At 50.1% G+C, this 15,329-nt stretch overlaps 4 protein-coding genes across 4 annotated transcripts; 2 read left to right on the forward strand and 2 right to left on the reverse strand.

Moving 5' to 3' along the window:
* Positions 1-2,633: 2,633 nt before the first annotated feature.
* K444DRAFT_662725 (Pkinase-domain-containing protein) lies at positions 2,634-4,471 on the forward strand. Its single transcript, XM_024886739.1, has 2 exons — positions 2,634-2,880; positions 2,928-4,471. The coding sequence occupies exons 1-2, from the start codon at positions 2,666-2,668 to the stop codon at positions 4,009-4,011; spliced, it is 1,299 nt and encodes a 432-aa protein (XP_024738629.1). The 5' UTR covers positions 2,634-2,665; the 3' UTR covers positions 4,012-4,471.
* A 2,395-nt stretch (positions 4,472-6,866) lies between these two features.
* K444DRAFT_525863 (uncharacterized protein) lies at positions 6,867-8,337 on the reverse strand (the record flags this gene model as incomplete). The annotated part of the gene is made up of 6 exons (XM_024874492.1): positions 6,867-7,305; positions 7,354-7,481; positions 7,527-7,832; positions 7,886-8,030; positions 8,084-8,111; positions 8,298-8,337. 6 exons carry the CDS (start codon positions 8,335-8,337, stop codon positions 6,867-6,869), a joined length of 1,086 nt encoding a protein of 361 aa, XP_024738630.1.
* A 1,122-nt stretch (positions 8,338-9,459) lies between these two features.
* On the forward strand, positions 9,460-9,892 carry K444DRAFT_377750 (uncharacterized protein). Its single transcript, XM_024872321.1, has one exon. It carries the CDS (start codon positions 9,569-9,571, stop codon positions 9,836-9,838), a length of 270 nt encoding a protein of 89 aa, XP_024738631.1. The 5' UTR covers positions 9,460-9,568; the 3' UTR covers positions 9,839-9,892.
* A 2,931-nt stretch (positions 9,893-12,823) lies between these two features.
* Positions 12,824-14,713, reverse strand: K444DRAFT_611968 (uncharacterized protein; the record flags this gene model as incomplete). Its single annotated transcript, XM_024880043.1, has 7 exons — positions 12,824-13,701; positions 13,761-13,895; positions 13,956-14,120; positions 14,174-14,233; positions 14,288-14,332; positions 14,386-14,526; positions 14,603-14,713. Coding segments are annotated over 7 exons (1,397 nt in total), but the record flags the coding sequence as incomplete, so codon positions are not given.
* Positions 14,714-15,329: the final 616 nt, after the last annotated feature.

The raw sequence follows: 15,329 nt of genomic DNA on the forward strand, positions 1-15,329 counted from the left end.
CCAAGCGCAGCGGAATGACGCAGTGACGCATGAGGAGGCTGATTATATCGTGGGATTATCTCAATGGATCGTTTGTAATTTTGAAGGTCTGGTGATCCTTGTTCTGTGACGGGTCTGACGTAGGGAACGATCCTCTCGGAGCGTTGAAGGGGTGTTTGGGATAGTGTGGATTTACAGGCGGGAGGTACAAGTACAGTATGTTGGCGCGTGCGTGGTGCCTTCTATACAGTATGATGCTGTTGTGGGGTTGAAGGGATAAGGTTTGGGAGGTAACAGGTACTTGTGGAGGAGGACCTCCGTCCCCGTAGGCACATTTCCTTGGTCAAGAGGCTAAGACTTGAGGCTTGAGTGACGATGGTGGTGCAGATCTCGTAGTATTTGGGTAGTTATCTGAAACGTAGCTTGGAGCTCACTGTGTCTATCAATCACTGTTCTCCCAACCTATCACCTCCCGCATCTAAATTACTTTGTACCTGTCTTTGATCTCCGTTTTTGGATTTTCTGCCCAACATCATGAACACGGCAAATTTTACACACATGTGGATGTGGATGACTCGGGACATGTGGGAACTAACATATGTAGTTAGAGAGCATTGCATTAGAACTAGTTAGAGGAAGGCGAACAAATCGCCGAAGCATCCGCGTTCCATTCATCAACACAAATACTCCTCTTTCAACAAAGACTCCAATATTGAGATGTCAGCGAAATCGAACTTTCTGTGCTTTTCCAATACCACGATTACTTAATTTATTTTACCAGCATTTTTGGTGGCCGTCTCGGCTGAGATCGAACGACTACGCGACTCGTCCATTCCTCCCCTTCGTCATCCCTTGCACGACGAAGCAAGGCTCTGATCTCCCCGTTTTTGGAAATCATTGGAGAATCAGATAAGCAGCAAGAAGCAGACCTACCAGAAACCTGCACATCCTTGGCTGAGTGGCAGCCCTCCGAGGCCAAAATGTTCTCCGTGAGTACAGGCCTTTTCTCGAAATATTCCTAGCAAGTCACCACTGCATCTGCGTTTGAGAGTTATCAGACGGCTGCACAGCAGCCGCCAGTCTAGATTTTGTACTGCAGGATGCAGCGTTGCTGTAGTCATCACTGTGCATTTTATCTTTCTATCAAGCGATAGGGCAGCCAGACAATGCAGCAGCATCCGGAGCAACAAAGCAGAAATGCCAGTGGGACTTTCTTCCGGCTGTTAGGCATTCCAACAATACTCTGGCTGGGCTCGGATTCGGACAACAGCTCCTGGGCGCACATCTCGAGCCTTGATCTTGATCTTGATCTGGGGCTCATACAAGTCGGTTGCTGCAACTTTGCTGGAATGACGAGGGGTCTTCGCTTGTGCGCTAGCAGCGATGACGTTGAATGTGCAGCCACTTGCAGCACCCCGGAAGAGCGCCCACTACCCACGCTTGCTTTCTAATGCTGGAATCCAAAATGCTCTCCCGGCGCTGAACCAAGGACTGCTGCCGTCCGTGGCTTGACTTTGCTTTCCGAATACACCTTCTCTTTATCATCCACTCAACAGGCCGTCAAGAAGTGCGCAGGAAGATCTTCTCCGTTCTCGTTGTCAAGCACGTCGAGGACTATCAATCCATCAATCCCTTTCTATTGCACTTGCACTTGCACTTACACTTATCCAAAACCCCTGCTCGCTTATTACGTCGTTGTTGCCGATTCCCACTTCATCCTCGTCGCTCCTGCACGTTTCCATTCGTTTCAACGGCTCCATTCCTTACGCACCTGCCCGGACCTCTTTCTTTGGAGGAACACAGATTTCTAATATCATGTCTCTGTCACAGTCCATCAAGAACCTCATCCGCCACGGTTCGTGATTCCTTTTGCTTACCCCGCTGCCGAAGTGAATAATGTCTTTGCTGACGATCTTCGCAGGGAAGCAAGGGCGGACGGCAAACCAACCCCAAGACGACCCAACTACGCATGTCTCGCCCGTCAACGTACACCATCAACACCAAAACCGCAACTACGACTATGCAGCTCCACCGAACAACTACGCCAACACCGACCCGAACATGATGGCTCACCAAGCACATCAAGTACAAGGCGGCGACGCATACTCGGCGGCAGATATAGATCAGAGAAATCGGGGAGCGCAGGCCCACAATGCGGCAGCACATCAGGCTGAGAAGCAGCAGAAGAAAGGCAAGAAGGTCGACCAGGAGGAGCTGAAGCGGATAGTTGCGGAAGAGAACGAGAGTAAGGGCAAACTGCCAAGATATCCGGGATTGGAGAGATGGCAGCTGGTAGAAAAGATGGGCGACGGCGCCTTCAGCAACGTCTACCGAGCGCGCAATCTGGATGGGGAAATAGGAGAGGTGGCCATCAAAGTCGTCCGCAAGTTTGAAATGAACCAAAGTCAGGTAAGTATTTTGACACGACAGAGTCAACATTTCTTTAGCATTCGTTATTCATCAGCTCTCTTTCTCTTTTGAAAGACCTTTGCCAACATCCGTGGGTGACGTAGGGAGATGCTCACCTTCATCCGGACTTCAAAAAGCAACCAAAGGTCGTGGAGGTGCGGATTACTCTTTCTTACTTTCAACTTGACAGATTTTATTGGGAAAATGCTAGGCCTGCCTTGGACCAATTGCTGACTTATGGTCGTAGAGAGCAAATATCTTGAAGGAGGTTCAGATCATGCGGCAATTGGACCATCCCAATATCGTGAAGCTCGTCGATTTCTCCGAGTCGAGACAGTACTATTATATTATATTAGAGTTGGCACCAGGAGGAGAGTTGTTCCATCAGATCGTTCGTCTCACATACTTCAGCGAGGATCTTTCTAGACACGTCATTACTCAGGTTGCAGAGGCATTAGAGTATCTGCACGAGGAGAAGGGTGTTGTTCACCGGTTTGTCTACTTGAAGATATTCGTGGCCTTCACTGACGTCATCACAGAGATATCAAGCCTGAAAACTTATTATTCTCTCCAATTCCCTTTGTTCCGACCAAGAACCCAAAACCGAGAGGACCAGAAGATGAAGATAAGGTTGATGAAGGAGAGTTCATCAAGGGGGTTGGAGCTGGCGGTATTGGAAAGATCAAGATTGCCGATTTCGGTTTAAGTAAGGTTGTTTGGGACAACCAGACGATGACGCCTTGCGGAACAGTTGGTTACACGGCACCGGAGATTGTGAAGGATGAACGATATTCGAAGAGCGTCGACATGTGGGCAATGGGCTGTGTTCTTTACACATTACTTTGCGGCTTCCCTCCATTCTACGACGAGAGTATTCAGGTTCTCACCGAGAAGGTCGCAAAGGGACAGTACACCTTCCTTTCGCCATGGTGGGATGACATCTCCAAGCCAGCTCAAGACCTTGTATCTCATCTCCTTACCGTCGACCCCAACAGAAGATACACTATCAAACAGTTCCTCGACCACCCATGGATCAAAGGCCACGACGAACCAACTTACCCCGCCTTCGACGCTCCACCTCTCGCTACCCCAGCCGTGGAACGCAACAAGCAACTGCGCGCCTTCGACCCCGCGGCGCTTGAATCGCCTGGCTCCAAACGCATGGATTTCCGATCTCCCGGTGCTGTCAACCTTCGTGAGGTGTTCGATGTCGGCTATGCCGTTCACAGACAAGAAGAGGAAGGGAAGCGCCGCAAGAACTTCAAGCAAGGCTACCGCGGTGCAGCAGCGATGAACGGCCTCAATGCAGAGGATGACTTCCTCGAAGAAGATGAAGACTACGAAGACGACAACGCCATCCCAGCTAAAGTTCCTAAGCCGGCTGCTACAGCAGCAGATGTTCACGCTGTTGAACAGGGTTTGAGAGACACGAACCTGGGCTCGACGGCCAAGGCGCCGGTGCAGAAGGGATATGGACAGCACAGCGCGGCGGTGACGGCGGCTGCCAAGCAGCAGGTTCGGAATCGCAAGGGCGCGTTTGAATTGAACCTCGAGGGGGCCACATTGCTCGGTAGACGCGGGAAGGGACCAAGTGGATTGAGGGAGACTACTGTTGCGAATTAACAGGTTGGTTGCCTGGAAGGTTGTGTGGGGACTTGTTTGGCGTTGGAAGGCGGGTTTCTTACTTTCGTTTGGGACTCGATAGGGGTTTGTTTCTCTACGGGCATAATGGCATTACTGCGTTGCGTTGCGTTACTTGCATACATGAGAGAATGGGGGAGATTGAGATGAGTGGCACGAGACATGGGGACCGGGGGACGGATCATAAGAGAGACGGATAAATAGGAATAGGAATAGGCGCTGGGCTACCAAGTAATGAATATATGGTGTCTGTGAGTGCATGTTTACACACAGTAGAGAGACCAAGCGCGGTACTGCTTGGTTGTTGCCGCGTACATGTGCTCTGTGAGGAGTGAGCTGTGGTCTTCCACCACGGAAACCCATCCGGACCACCCAACCCCGCATTTTCCCCTGCCATCCGGTGTCCCTCTCCCCACGCATCTCTTTGTATTGAAGTCTTGGCCCCGTCCTTCATTCAGATGAGAAAGGAAGACCGGATGATGGATAAATTGGGCTTGGGACTTGCTGGCTTAGGGTGGAAAGTGGAGAGAGGGTGAGTGTGAGTGGGTTTGCAGGCAGGCGGTGAAAGGGGCGAGGGAGGCAGGGAGTTTTTCGAGGTCGCCTAATGCGGGCCAGGAGATATTCCGCTTGCCTGGCTTTCTCATTTGCACATGGACTCTCGTAAATGAATTGAACGTTAAATCGTTTATTTTACATTGTTTTACGGGCGTCGTCGCTGGTGCTGTTGCGCTGAGTGGTTATGTGATATCGGGATGCTCGCTTAGCAAGTTCGCTCCTTCCTCGCGCCCCCTATCCCAACCCCTATCTCGCGCCAAACTCCGGGTTTCCATTTCCATTTCCATTTCCATTTCCACACCCGTCCATCAAACACTCCATTGATACCACGCCTCCAATTCCCCAACACATATCCCACTGATTCGTTCACTCCTTCACCTCTCTTTAGTTTGTCTCGAGACACACCCCGCGTGTCCATGTCCTTTTATTCTACGAAGGACGAGGTCAGGCATTATGGATAATCCGACGGCAAAGGTGAAGCCCCCCTCGGGAAATACTGCCAGGTAAGTGATGTCTCAGTACCCGCTAGACTAATACACTTTGCCGAGATCTCCTAGAGATGGATGAGTGTCTCTAGTTATTCTGGCACCACACCCAGAAGCATGGGATACGCCTAAGCCGTCTCCGTAGTGTCCTTGACACCAGCAGCATGGCTAGCCTATCCTGTCTTTGGGGTGTGATACCAGAAAGACTGCAGACACTTGTAGCCCTTTGGGATTTCTCGCAGTCTATATCGATCTGTTTTTTTTTTTGCCTACCGTTTATAGCTTCACGAAACCTGTTTTGGAACTTGCTAACCGTGGTGCAGCGTTACAAAGAAGAAATCCAAGAGATTAACCAACATTAAAGCGAAAATGAAGAGTGATGAGCGACTTGTGATGCCTATCATGCTCGGCGAAGTACGAAAGTTAACCGCGGCGAGTGATTCGGAGGAGCTGAAAGACATTGAGGATAAACTCTCGAGGGAGGTCATCAGAAAGAATCTCCCGAAGGGTGACATCGAAACACCTACTGAGATCCCGACAATAAACCAGACTATCGAGTGGATAAAGCTAGCATTTCCCCAGAGTGTCATTAATGAATTTCATGTGCGCATGGCATATAGCGAGGCAAGGAATCAGATCTCTATGGTCCTTGCAATTAGTTCAATCTAGTAACGCAGATACAATATCAAGCTAACAATTCTAGCAGATGCACAAGAAACCCTAATTCATTGCTCCCAACGAAAAGGCTGCCAGGTCGGTGCCAGGACCGGACGAGGCTTCAGTGGATACAGATGTGGAGATGTTCCCGGAGATCAAGGAGGCCAAGGTATTTCTTGATAGCCTGATGCATAGTGTACAAGCTAACACCTCGCAGGAAGGAAGTGGTGTAGCAGCAGCAGCTACCACCGCCACCGGACGGACAGACAGAGAGCGGAAGCTCGGCTCTCTTCTCTGCTTGCTAGATAGATAGTTCGTTCCACAAGATATTGGTAAAAGGAGGGACTGGCCACTGGGAACGAGAGGGGAAGCAGAGGCTGGCTGGCTTCCCGAGACACGATGTATCATATCATATCACCCAGGTCGAAGGACTAGATCCAGATACCTCCTCCCATACACATATACATATATATATTACAGGACAGCCGGGTTCGAACGCCTGCCAAAATCTCGTCTTTCAAATTATCCAAGAATTTCTATCTCGTCCTATCAAGCAATTCATATACTGCGCCGCCTGACTGATTGACACCTCACCCCGAAACCCCCTTCGGGCTGCTCTAATTCCTAACTCCCCTCTCTAGAGACACCGGGAAACCGTACTACATGCATCCAGCCAATGAACCCAAAATCAAACACTATAAACCCGTTCGCTATGCAGCACACACAAGTGATCTTATAAAACAACAAAGACAGCAAAATAGTAAATTTTTCCTTCCAGACACCGAGTAAATGCAGATCCACCCTATCCTTCCTTATCCAACTTCTGATCCAAGTTTCCAAGCCCAAGGTGTAGGATTTCTCCTCGAGATTAAATTGTGGTTGTTTGGTGGTATGAAGGCCGTATTACAAGGCTTGGTGGGTTGTGATGTTGCGTGAAGATCGAGGGAACACGGAAAATGCTGTGGATGGTGAAAGGACATAGGGGAAGTGTGTGGTGTCTTCGCTCGTCGAGGTGGTGTTCGGTGTCTGGGCAAGATCGAAGTTGGTTACAGACCCAGCTCCTCGAGTCCTCTACCTCGTCCTTTTGCGAACTGACTGACACCTGTCGGTTGGTAGGTATGCCGTGATCACCGGAAACGATCACGGAGCAACCGCCGCAGCCTCTTTCACAGCCTCATCCCGCTTCTCATCGGCTTTGATAACCTTCTCCTCCGCAGCTTTCTGCGCAGTCGGAGGATCAGGATCTGGCTTCGCGGGCTGCTTCGAAACCGGCGGTTCATCTCTTACGCTCCGCGTACTCGGTTTTTGGCCCTGAGGCGCTGCGTTCGCTGTCTCGCCCTTCTGAGGAGGTGGAGATGGCGGCACTAAGTCGGATTTCTTCTGTTCATCGGCTTTCAGGGCGTCTTGAGCTTTCTTCTTGACCTCTTCGACTTTGTTCTTGTGTTCCTGCTCCTTCTTTTTCTTCTCTTCCTCCTTCTTCTGCCTCGCCTCTTCGGCCTTCTTCTTTTCGGCGTCGCCTTTGGGGTCGATTTTCTTGGGTACGGGGATCCATTCGAGTTTGTTTTCGTCGAAGTGATGTCTGTAGAAGTTAGTAAAGAGTCTCTGTAGAAGAGAGAGGCCAGCTTACCCCTCGAAATCGGTCAAGGTCAATGCCTTCTCCTTGTACTCGGCCTCCAAAAGCTCTTTGTATGCAAACGGGATCTTCGCAGGTGCTCCCTCGAAAAAGGTATCTCGTAGCGGGAAAATATATGTGTCCTGATATGGTCAGCAATGCTCCTCCAAACTCCCATGCATGCATACCCGATATTCATGACCATCCTTGCAGCTCAACATGCCCTCTCCCGCTGGGTGGGTATAATTGTATCTCGCAGTCGTGATATCGATAAACAGCCCGCTCGTAGTATCCACCCATCTGGCATCAATAACATTCAACTTGTCGCTCTGCTCCCGGTTGACATAATGGGGATTGACTTCCAACATGTAGTCCCTGCCCTCCGGTATCCGCGGCGTCTTGTAATAGAATACAGACATGTTGTAATACGAAGCAAGGTAATGCATCGAAGCCTCCGAAACCTGGACATCGGAATCGGAATCCCATGGCAGGATCTGCCTCAATTAGCCACGCCCATCCTCCACGCCGTGTTTATTCTTATTCGTACCTTCCGATTCCACCACCAGCCCAGCAGCGTGCCATGCATAAGCCATGTCTCCACCCCGATATCTGCGAATGTCGCCAGGAAGGTCTGGATAAGGTTCGACAGCGCCTGCTTTCGTTCTCGGTACCCTAATTGTTTGTCTGCGAATCTTTGGGACCGAAGGATCAGCGGTGGCTCAGGTATCCAAGGGAAAGGATCAACGTACCTGCCATCATAATGCGGATGGAAGCTTGATCAAAATAAAAGTCAGCATGTCTATTGAATTCTCTCTCTCTCTGTAATCACATCTCGGAGGGTTGAATGGCAACATACATGCTCTCATCTATCAGATGTCATCCGTCAGCACGATATTCTTAGCGGCGACCATTTATGTCCGTCTGTCGAGCACCCGACACTCGCAGCGAGGGAGACTCACGAAAATATTTGCCCTTGGGATCCCCACGCTTCCCGCTCATGTCCTTGTGCATGCTCGTGCGCACGCTGAAGAAGTCCGCATCGCGGCGCTCGATGGCCAGGGCGAAGGAGGTGACGGACAGCACTGCGGCGGGCAGCGAGAGCAGCCAGCAGAGCCGCATCGTGTGTTGTCTTGTGTTGCGTTGGGTTGCTTTCGTGTGGATTGATCCGGGATGCAACCGAAGCGACGATAAGCCTGACGGTGGGCTGGGCACTGTAATCCAGATGAAATGAATGAAGTGCAGCAATGTAGTCAGTCGTAGGTAGAGGTATCAAATATCGAGAGGAAGAGAGATGTTCGGAAGCAGAAGTCGAGCACACGATACGAACAAACGGCTGCTTGGTCGATCGTAGCTAAGGGAGATGATGCATTGGTGCCAAGGAAAGAGAGGGAGGGATGCGTGGGATCCCCGGAAGTTAAGAGGAGGGAGCGCAGCCCAGCAGCGCTAGCTGGGTGTTGGAGGTGAGGGCTGTTGGTGCTGCATGCGAAGGCAGCCCAACGTTTATGCGCACGTTCGGGGGGCTTTATTGGCCGTATTGGCCGGAACAGGATACGGAAGCTTGTTTCTGGGAAAGGAGAGAGGAAGTGTGGAGCCGACTGTGTGGTCTTCGCGATATTCAGGACCTCAGGTCCAGATCTAGCCCCCTGTTTTTTTTATGTGCAGGGACGGCGAGTGGATGGAATCGGGCAATGGAGCATCAGACCAGATAGATGATGCGAGCACGCGAGCAGTGAACCTCTACAAAAAGACGACGTTCAAGTCTTCAGATCGAGTGGTTCAGATATTTCTTACGTTTACGTGAGAGGAGAGGTTTCCGTTCTCCTGCTGATAAGGAAACGAACGGTTGGTTACAAGGCGAATAGGAATTCTTGGTGTCAAGATCTGCGCCAAGCCAATGGACGTTCATCGGGAATGCGGTGGGGGAAACTTGAGAAGTTGGAACAAATGCTCCTTGCAGGGCGCGAGTGGCATGCAAATCCGCGTGGCTGCTGTTTCTCTCCCGTTGCGCCATCAGGTTTGGGAGCTGTGCATTTGAAGAGGCTCTTCTCTGCCGTGCCCTCGTGCTCCATGCTCCGTGCTGCGTGCTCAGTGCTCAGTGTTCACGGAGAATAAGGATACAGTAGGTATTCTTGGTGGACGGTAATCTGCGTTCTGGTTGCACGAAGCACTGCAGTATTGGGCTCGTCCTCAAGATATCTTCGGATTGAGAGAGGGCCGGCACCCCAAATTGATGAAACCGACGATGATGGACTTGACGCGTCTTCTCTTTCCTCGCTGTCTCCCCCTTTCCAGCCTCACCTCTTTCACCCCTTCGTATCTCCGCCCCAAACTTCTCTCCCTCGTCAGTCGTGTACGGAAAACTCCTTCGTCCCTTTCTTCTTTTCCCTTTCTTCTCTTCCCCTTCTTCTTTTCCCTTTCTTCTCTTCCCCTTCTTCTTTTCCCTCTCATCCACCGCCGAATGCCTGCCGTCAGTCGCGTGCTTGAGCGGGCTGCAAATTAGCGGGAGTAGGGGATGTTGGCTGACGCGGCCACGCGGGCCCGAGTGCGACCCTAACACAAGCTTTTTGGCGAGACCTTGGCAAAGCTTAGCTGCGCCAAATCTCGCAATCAGACGGGATCTGATAGGGGAGGATGATGCGAGGTGTTCTGTCTTGACGCCGTGTGTGCAAGGTCCGGCGCCGCTATTGGAAGTGCCAGCGAACTGTAGATTCCAAGAGACAGAGGCTGGCGAGGACGAGAATCGGCATTCGGTGGTTGTGAAGGAACGGCATATCTCGGACACAAAAAAAAAGGAATGGGCGCTCCTAACCAGGGGGTAATAAGAGGCGCTTCTGCCACCAAGTCGGAGAGGCTAAGAGCCATTTAAATAGTTCGATGCACTCATCCTTTTATTTGTTGACTTCCGGACGAGTAGCATTGAGGCGAAGGCAGAATATTGATTCGTTTTCGGTGTTATTCTGAGTTTTAGCCCTGTTCGGAATTCGGATGTGGATTCTGCGATGCTGAGGCGTGAGCTGAACGCATCGCTTGGCGTTATTAGGCCTAGGTCCTCTCGGGAAGGAGATTTGGGGCGTTTGCGGTAGCTGTCTTCTGTACAGTAGAAGGCGAATTGAGCGTCGCTGGTTTTTTAGTTAATTATTTTTAGCGGGGTCCATTTCCAGACATTTGCCCCTGCCCGGCTGTACTTCAAAGGTACCGCAGAGCGGAGCCGAGGGAGCAGAGGCAGAATTGGCGGATTACCCTACCATCCTGCCCCCCTTCTGATCACAACTAAAGTGTTACCTCAATCTCGATTTCTTCTGCCCAGAAAACACGAATGCATCTATTTCCTAGCCTCTTCACTCCTATCTCAACAAGATAGACCTACAGATCCATCCAAATGCACTTCAGCAAAAGTTGGGCAACACCTTCCCTTCTGCCACCACCTGGTCTAACCACTTCACAGATCTACAAGCCGCCATAAACCGAAAAATACCAAGCAAGAAAGATTCCAAGGAAAGCAAAAAAGTCCCAAAGGTGTTCTAATTCTCAAGCGAATACCTAAACAGATATCTCCACCCACTGTCCTCCACACTCAACCAAACTCAATATCCCTCTTCTACTACAGCGACAGTTGAAACCCCAGACTCGCAGTCTACACATTCATACTATGCGTGCGATTCAGGAGGGCGTGTGTCACGAGAGACATTGCTAGGAGGAGTGGGTGCATGGGCGGATGTTGATACCTCGGGATCAGGATATAGGCTTATGGGAGCAGCTCAAAATGATGTCGGCACTGAACATCAGATTGCTTAGTATGTATAATAGCGTGTACGATATGAATTGCTTAGGTTCAATCTGTTCTCATATCTAAAGAGACAGGAGTATGGGAGTTACGTGTTATAAATAAGAGCGGTAACTCGAGACTCAACAGAATATCAATCATAATTCCTTGCAGGCCCAATAGAACATTGTATCCCTCAAAGTATTCGTTCCTATGCCAATCCCAATTCCAGTGACCCGAGTGCCCATTCCAAATGTCCATTGTACGCTGCCCTCAAGGATTCTGCCATGGACCCTCGGAAAGACAAAGTGGACAAACTCATCGCCCTCGGCTAGTAAAGAAATTTCTTTGAAAAGTGGTACAATGGAAACTATACGGTTAAGGATCCTGTCTATTTATCTATCTAGGCTAAGGAACAATTTCTTCTCGCCGTGTGGCTGTATAACCAAGGTATCTAGATATACATCTATCCCATCATTCGTTCATTCTTCCGTATTTCATCACTACGCCATAATTCCACCAATTTCCTTGCAAATCCTACCCAACGCCTCGCTCATCCGTCATATCCAGACCTCCTATAATCCTCAATGACCAGATCACAGCAATCACAGGCCACGCCAAACAAAAAACAAGTCAAGGTCTGCGACGATTCAGCACTTCTACGCAGTGCAGGCTGGAAACCAAGGGCTTCTCATGCTCTTGAGCTAAAACTGAATCAACGAATGGTGTTTTGACGCGCTGAGAGCGTGTCCAACGCGTCAATCAACACCCCTCAGGACAGTACATCGTTGACTCGCCCTCAAGATCCAAATACAACTGCACAAGCACGAAGCAATCAAATCTACAAGCGTGGTTAGGCTCTGGACAGGAACTAGAGCTTACGGACACGAGTAGAAGCGATTACAGAAGCAGTAGGCCTTACCTACGTGGATAAAACGCGTCCACAAACGAGTCGACGAACACACACACCGATTTGAGACTAGAGGACCTTCTCTCTAGATACGCTCACGAATTCATTCCCTCTCGATACGCGCGAGCCGTACATCGCATTAGGTCGAGAATGTAACCCGCGAACGGTCCTTTATTACAAGGCAAATCAAAATACAATGTTCAAGTCAAGAGAATTATCAGACAGGGGCTTTGGAACCTCCGGCGATAGCGACAGAGTAACAAGGAGGGGCCTGGGTAGCACAAACAGGAGTATAGGGAGGAAAGGGTTTTTACAACCGAAGTCTGGCGTATTTCTTGGGTAACTACAGGTGTAATTGACACACGTAGGGCAAGGGGGCCCTAATTACAACTGCGTATAAAGCAATGGATCCTTGGGACGGCTGGTTGGTCCCCAGTCACGAACTTGGTAAAGGACACCCTCTCTTGCCCCCTCGGGAGGCGTAATGAAGGTGTGTGGAATACGTTAAACAGACAAAGGAATTGGGAGGCCTGGACTGAGCTATGCTGGAGGATGGTGTCCGCAGACGTGCGTGGAAGAGATTGAATTTAAGGAGTACGGCTAGTCACATTTGAGCTGGTCTGCCAGCTGTAATTCCCTCACAGAGCATCCATGTTGAATGAAGCAGAACAGGGGGGACAAGCACTGAGCTTTCACTGTGTGTGGGAGCCCTCTCTCAAGGGCTGTACTCTGAGGAGTAAGACTTTCTTGAAGGAAGCCTGTATATAGTACGTCTACATAGCGCTTCTGGCAGCTAAATGACTATGGAACACAAAAAAAAAGGCCACGCCAAACCATACCATATCCAGAACCCTATCCAACGCCTCGCTCATCCGCCATATCCAGACCTCGTGTAGTTTTCAATGGCCTGGATCACAACGATCGCAGGCCACGCCAATCCATGTCCAGTCCTACGCATTCAAGAAGGGACACCGCAGCCCCGCAACTTGCAGCTTGAGGCACAAACTGAGATATCGTGCTTCAGCGGCCATAGGCGACATGATGGGCAGTTTCTGGCCAGAGGTACGCGAAATCCAGTACCTATCTATCATTGGATTCGCCGCTATTGCGATGCTTGGGGACATCTCTTTAATTGTAGTCCCGTTCCCCATCTCATGGTCATAGCACACAGTCTCGTCGAAGTTGACTTCGTGAGTTGGTAACCCGAGATCCATGTCAGGGAAGTAGTGGTCTGGAACAGCATCTTGGCCCTCATTTGCGCCTGAGCCACGCAGGTTCACAGTCCAGGAGATGGACTCGTGGGTGGTTTTTCCTGTCGTATTGAACCTATTCGGAACGCGAGGTTCGCGGCCCATGGTCTTCATTACACCCTTATGTGTTCTCTTTGCGTTGCGGGTAATGAAGTCTAGGCTGGAGCTTCTTATTACCTGGCCAAAGCGATGATTGATGGCGGTTTTGTTGGTGGAAATACCCAGTTGTTCGATCTTGGCGAGTACCCATGCCGCAGGACTGTCGTTGAGGGCACCAGCGCCATGATGGTGATCGGTGCCCAGGTCCGCATGGCTGCCTGGGAACCAGGTCTGGTTGAGCTCCTGTTGAGGTTTGTTGGTGGGATCAGTGAATAGGAGGGAGTTAACGAAAGGCGGGCGTTCTTCGTGGAGCGCCATTGCGTGGTAAGCGTGGCGCACATCTGAAGAACCGAATCAGTCTTTGCCGGACGGAGACGGTGGCGGGATCGGGAAGACTTACTGTTTGGCAAACGCATCAAGATGGTGTCTTGCTTGGAGTGCCATCTTGGGAAGTACTTGAGGAGCCCCGTTCGTGGAAGACCGACAGTACTCACGAGATCAAAAAGTGCTAAGGCTTCGATCTCGACCTCAACACCTTGCGTTTCGTCAGTTGTTGTGGACAGTAGTTGATCGTCTGCCGGGGAAATAAACTCACAGCCATATTTTCCTTTGAGCACTGAAGCATCTGTATTCCCATCGTCATTGTTGGGGAGTTTGAGGTATTCAAGGAAGAGGACTTCGAGGGTTTTATTTGGTGTGCCACGTGGCGGGAGGCCAACAGCATCGAGGAAAGAGGCCACTTTGTATGCCACAAGACCGCCTGTGTGAAGATTTAGATTAGGCTCGAGTCTGAAGAAGATGGAGATTGCATACCACGGCTATACCCGGTAAGTATGATCCTACTATCGTATTGGTAGTTGTCGATAATTGGCCCTAAGAATGAGCCTGGTAAGCAATGAGGGGGTTGAGAGTTAAGACTTGGCTTACGAATGCCCTCCAGAGTCTTCTGATTGATGCCCAGGCCCAGAGCTCCTGAAGTTGATGAGCATTGCATTTCACAAGGTGATAGAATTGATGAAGCTTACCTCCAATGATCTTGTCAAAGAAGTTCCACGGAGATCCAACACCGGGAATATACTTCACGATGGAATTGTCGGTGTCAAGGAAGTCGGCGGTCTTTGCGACGATGGTATTCTTGGCTGAGTAACTCTTGTCGCAGCCAGTACCTGTTCAAATGGAAACGCCATCAGTAAGGATGCATCTGGTGAAGTGCATTGGCAACACAGGAGCGGATCAACTTACCGTCAATCGCAACGACGATAGTCTTAGGGTTGGGTGAATATTCAAAGGAGGAGACGACAGAGAGGAGAGAGAGGAGGGGGAGGACGATGGCGATAAGAATAGATTTCATGGTGCCTTATAGCCTGTAAAGGGCAGAATTTGAGTGATTTAAAGAAAGTCGCGACAGTTAGAAAAAAAGTTCCGCCAGGCAGCGGCCTTATATTACGCGGGAGCATATCTCGGCCCAGATGACAGGGATCGCAAGAATCCAGCGGGATCAGATGTCAATCCTTGGAGCTTACCCGAATATCCCGACGAGTCTCATAGTCAAGGAAGACGCCGTTCTGATTGTCGTGATTTTGCTTTCATCTGAACTTCAGAAGCTCTGTCTGACACTGGCTCACAGATCAAGATGAAGTCTCAATTACGGTATGAATGGCTACTCAATTGTACATAGTGATAGTTCTTGGGATTGAGCTGAAATATGCTGCCTTAAATGTCGCCTTATTAGTCGTTCAGCTGCGCACCTACCACCCAAAACCACCGACGGTGAAAGCAGTGGCGGGCCCGTGCACGCGCCTTGCCCGAGGCGGGGGGTCGCGGTTTCCGGTGCGGGCTTGCTGTCTAGTCATTTACTCTTTTAATATATCTTAAATTAGTTATTTTTTTATTTAAAGAACTAGTATAAAAACTAATTAATTAATTAATTGGAATAAAGAGCAAGAGGGGCAAATTCTGCTGGGCCCCT

The sequence above is a fragment of the Hyaloscypha bicolor genome, assembly GCF_002865645.1.
Source record: "Hyaloscypha bicolor E unplaced genomic scaffold K444scaffold_56, whole genome shotgun sequence".
Taxonomy (NCBI): Eukaryota; Fungi; Ascomycota; class Leotiomycetes; order Helotiales; family Hyaloscyphaceae; genus Hyaloscypha; species Hyaloscypha bicolor.